This window comes from Carlito syrichta, unplaced genomic scaffold, assembly GCF_000164805.1.
Source record: "Carlito syrichta isolate Samal-C Ts95f unplaced genomic scaffold, Tarsius_syrichta-2.0.1 Scaffold302718, whole genome shotgun sequence".
NCBI lineage: Eukaryota > Metazoa > Chordata > Mammalia > Primates > Tarsiidae > Carlito > Carlito syrichta.
The window spans coordinates 252,123-256,086 of record NW_007246814.1 but is presented as its reverse complement, the minus strand read 5'-3'; the positions used below and the strand labels follow the sequence as shown (position 1 = coordinate 256,086).

The following is a 3,964-nucleotide window of genomic DNA, read 5'->3' as shown; positions in this document are numbered from 1 at the left end:
AGGATCCCTTGCGGGGCCGGCACGCCCGAGACGGCAGAGCGGGACTGAGCAGCGAGAGGCCGCGCTGACAACCTGTGGCTGCCCGGGGAGAGCGGCCGGGAAGCCGCGGCACGACCCTGGAGCGCAGGGGAGGTGGCTCGGAGCGCGCGCGAGCCTCGGCTCTGATGTTGTTAACCACGCGTGTTGCTGTTAGTGTTTTTCTGGAGGTGGCGGTGGTGGGGAGAGGCAGCCTCCCACGCCGATGAAACCCGTTCTGGGAATCGCTGATAAACCCCGTCCTCCACCTCTAGCGGCTGGAGGGGGGGGGGCATGCGTTGTCCTGCTGGGATTGGCAGGTGGCAGCTCCCAGCGCTCAGAGGAGAAAAATCTGGGCTCTCTGGTCCTCGGATCAACCACACCCAACCCCGCGGAGGCTCTGCCCCCATTTCTCCCTCTTGGGGTGCTCCGGGCACCTGGGTCTCATGGCTGGTGAGGTGTAGAGCAGCAGGGAGGCCCGGCAGCCGGCTCCGCGGCCCTCCCAAACTTCCGAAAGCCGACGGGTTGGACGGGTTTCCAAGAGCGGGCGATTTGAGAAGGACAGGAGGTATGGGGTGGGGGAGGGGACTGGCCGGTTGGAGTGGGTCGTGGAGCCCCTAAGTGGCCTTTGAGGAGACTTGGAAAGGTCCCTGCTTGACGTTAGGGAGCTGGTGGAGATCCTAGCTGCGCATTTTATCTGTGGGCCTAGGGCCAGACTCCAGTCTCCCTGAGTGCCTAATGGGGGTCTGAGATTACCTATTGAACTCTCTCTTGGCAAAGATTGCAACTACAATGTAATAATTTGCTTTTCCCCCCAAATATATGTAAATCCAGCCTGGCCAGGAGAGTGTTGGTGTTAGAAATCAGGCCCAGAGGCCAACATTGGCAATGCCTAGATTTGGGATTAAAAAAAAAAATCAGAGGCATCTCAGGATCTAGTTGTGGGCAGGTGGCACCTGCAAATGTTCCAAGACTGGGGATAGGCAGAGACTTCTGCAGTGGGTGGTTAGAGGGTTGCTTTTGTGTTATTGCTGTATTTGTTAATGCAATTGATATTATTCTGACTTGTTTACTAGGGATTCAAGTCTCTCTTAGACTTAGATGGGAGAGGAGTCTGGGTGGGGAGGGTTTTTGGCGTTTTTTTCTGTACACACTTTCCCTTTCCCTGTCACAGCTTTCAGTCTAAGACTCGGTCCCCTCCAGTCCATTCCCCAGTCCCCAAGTTTAGTAAATTCACGGTTCCTGGGAGCCTCAGGAAATTAGTTCAGAAACCCCAGAGTCCCATTTTGGCCCCACCACCAGCAACCCAAGCAGGTGGCTGGGCGAGTTAGTGTGTGTTCAGACCAAGAGAACCTGCCTGGGGCTAGGAAGTTGGGGAAATGGGGTTCCTCCCCACCTCTCCTGGGATTGTCCCCCTCTTCTGGCCCCTGGAGATGTGGGAGGCCGGGAGGGGCTGGCATATCATCTGGCTGCATTTTTATGGTTCCTCATTGCCCTTCATTCGGAAATGAAACGCCTTTGATCTTTTTCTCAGGTTGTAAACGGAATTGCCCGTCATTAAATATCCGGGCCCCATCTGCTTGGTCTCCCAGCATTTTTCTTTACAGCTGTTTCTCTCTCTTTTTACCATTGAATTTTTCCAAAAGGACTTTTATTACACCCCCTTCACACCCAGCCGCCTTTCCCTCCTCCCTTCACTGAGAGGCGCTTTGGAAAATATCTAGATATTCGTTTGATCGCAAGCTAAAGGCTTCGAGAGGCACGGAGGAGACGATTGGGGTTTTGTTTTTTCTAGTTAAAAAAAAAGTCCTGGAAAGAGGGGAGGGGCGCGAGGGCACCCAGAAAGGCCTGAATCTGACTTCACGGCAGCCTCCGAATGACCCTTCCTCCTTTTGTGCTTAGCTAATGTTTACATCTCATAATTCATGCGCCACCGAGAGTTGCACAGAGGCGGCGAGGTTCGCGTCCCTTTGCGAACCGGCTGCTTGTATTTCTAATAGAAGAGGAGAGTTGAAAACCCTGTATTCCCGAGAATGGACCCTCAGTGCCTTTTTCTGCTCCAGAGTTTAAAACTAGAACAAACGAAATAAAAATCAAAGCACTCAAACCACACCCCAAACGAAGAACGCGTGGAAAGTAGGAGAACTGGAAAATTTCTGGGCCAAGAAGATCTGTCTGTCTTCTGTATATACCCTGTAGATCCGAATTTGTGTAAGGAATTTTGTGGTCACAAATTCGTATCTAGGGGAATATGTAGTTGACATAAACACTCCGCTCATTTTTTTCCAGAAGAAAAAAAAATATATTTTTATGTGAGGACAATCCAGTGACTGACCACGTGAAGATTCCTTCCTTTTTCTTTCTTCCTTTCTTTTCCTCCCTCAACTGGTTAGAGACGGAGGAATCATCTACCTGAATTCTCCCCACGTCTGGCCCTGGGAGCCTTGGTTCTTTTTCACCTCTTTAAGAGGTGAATATTGTTGGTGATGATGATGATAATGGTGATTGTGTTTTACATGTATCCTCTTGCCCCAAGCCCACCTATTTTCTAGTCTGGGCTCAGGGAGGCTTTATTGGAAATTCTGAAAAAATGACTGCTTTCAGTGTGCGAAGGCAAAGGGAAATTCGCTTTTCAAACGGATGCTGAGGCCGCCTTTCCGTTTGGGTTCAGAACAAGGTGCTCTAGAAATACGCGATTACCAGGGGGTGTTACTGTGTATGGGGGTCACCTCTAGGGTTCATATCTGCAGCATCACAAACATGTGAGATTGCTATTCACCGCGGAGGCGGCGGCATTCGCCGCAATTAGAACGTCTCAGCGCTCGGGTTGCTCGGGTGGTTCTAGAATTAGCAAATTACTATTCAATTTTGCTCTTAAAAGTTGCAGTGCATTTTGTGTTTGCTTTGTAACCCAGCGCTTATCTTTAGTGTGGGAGACCAAGTCGTTTCTCCCGCCTTGGGCCGTGTGGGGTAAAGGGAGGAATGGATAGGAGAAGGGGGGCAGACGGACTGACTGACACAGCCAAGCTAATCGCGCAACTAAATGCGATTTGGAAGGCGAGGTCTCCCCGAATTAGTGCATGAATTTCCTATCGATCCGCCCGCGGTTCCATTCATCTCTGACAAGTCCCTCTGCGCACCCGCCCTCTAGCTCTGGACGCCTCCGCTCTCCCCCCCTCCCCATCCGGCTTCGGAGAAAAGCCCCAAGCTCTATGCCCCTCGCCCCCATATGGGTTCCCCTTTCGAGGCGGATCGCCCAGCCGGCGGGTCACTTAACTCCCCACACGGACTCAGGGTGCATGGGCTTCCTCCCGCCGCGGAGAGGAGATGGGGGCCTATGGAAGCCAGAAAATGCTGGGCAGAGGAGAGGCAGGGCAGAGGAGAGGGGCTACACCGGGAGCCCCAACTTCTGAGGGGATCCAGGGATTGTGCTCTGCCCTGCGCCCCAATAGGCCCTCCAGTCGCAACCTGCTCTCTCTCTCTCTCTCTCTCTCTGATCCTGGAGAGCAAAGCAAGGAGGGGGTCGCCCCGCAGGAGCCCTATGTAAATCCTGGTGCCGGGTGGGTGGGGAGGGGGAAGAGAAGAAGGGGAAATAAACCTCTTTGACTGGAGTAGGGTCCGGGTGAGCAGATTTCCTTATCCGGGAATCGCAGGCGGGGCGGTCATTGGCTCGGAGGATCACGTGGGCGCCTAACTTTGTTCACTTGACAGTAAGTAGGAGGGCTTTCGGAAACAGGAAAACGAGTCAGGGGTCGGAATAAATTTTAGTATATTTTGTGGGCAATTCCCAGAAATTAATGGCTATGAGTTCTTTTTTGATCAACTCAAACTATGTCGACCCCAAGTTCCCTCCGTGCGAGGAATATTCACAGAGCGATTACCTACCCAGCGACCACTCGCCCGGGTACTACGCCGGCAGCCAGAGGCGAGAGAGCAGCTTCCAGCCGGA

General features: G+C 52.8%; 2 protein-coding genes across 4 annotated transcripts in view; both read left to right on the top strand.

Annotated features, from left to right (window-relative positions):
- Positions 1 to 3,964, top strand: part of HOXB3 (homeobox B3) — a 40,724-nt gene that overhangs the window by 7,859 nt on the left and 28,901 nt on the right. The window lies entirely within an intron of this gene.
- The window catches only part of HOXB4 (homeobox B4), a 2,831-nt gene continuing 2,638 nt past the window's right edge, over positions 3,772 to 3,964 (top strand). Inside the window, exon 1 of the mRNA XM_008057093.2 lies at positions 3,772 to 3,962. Coding sequence (XP_008055284.1) covers positions 3,813 to 3,962 — 150 coding nt within the window. The 5' untranslated portion in view covers positions 3,772 to 3,812. The remainder of the gene's footprint in view (positions 3,963 to 3,964) is intronic.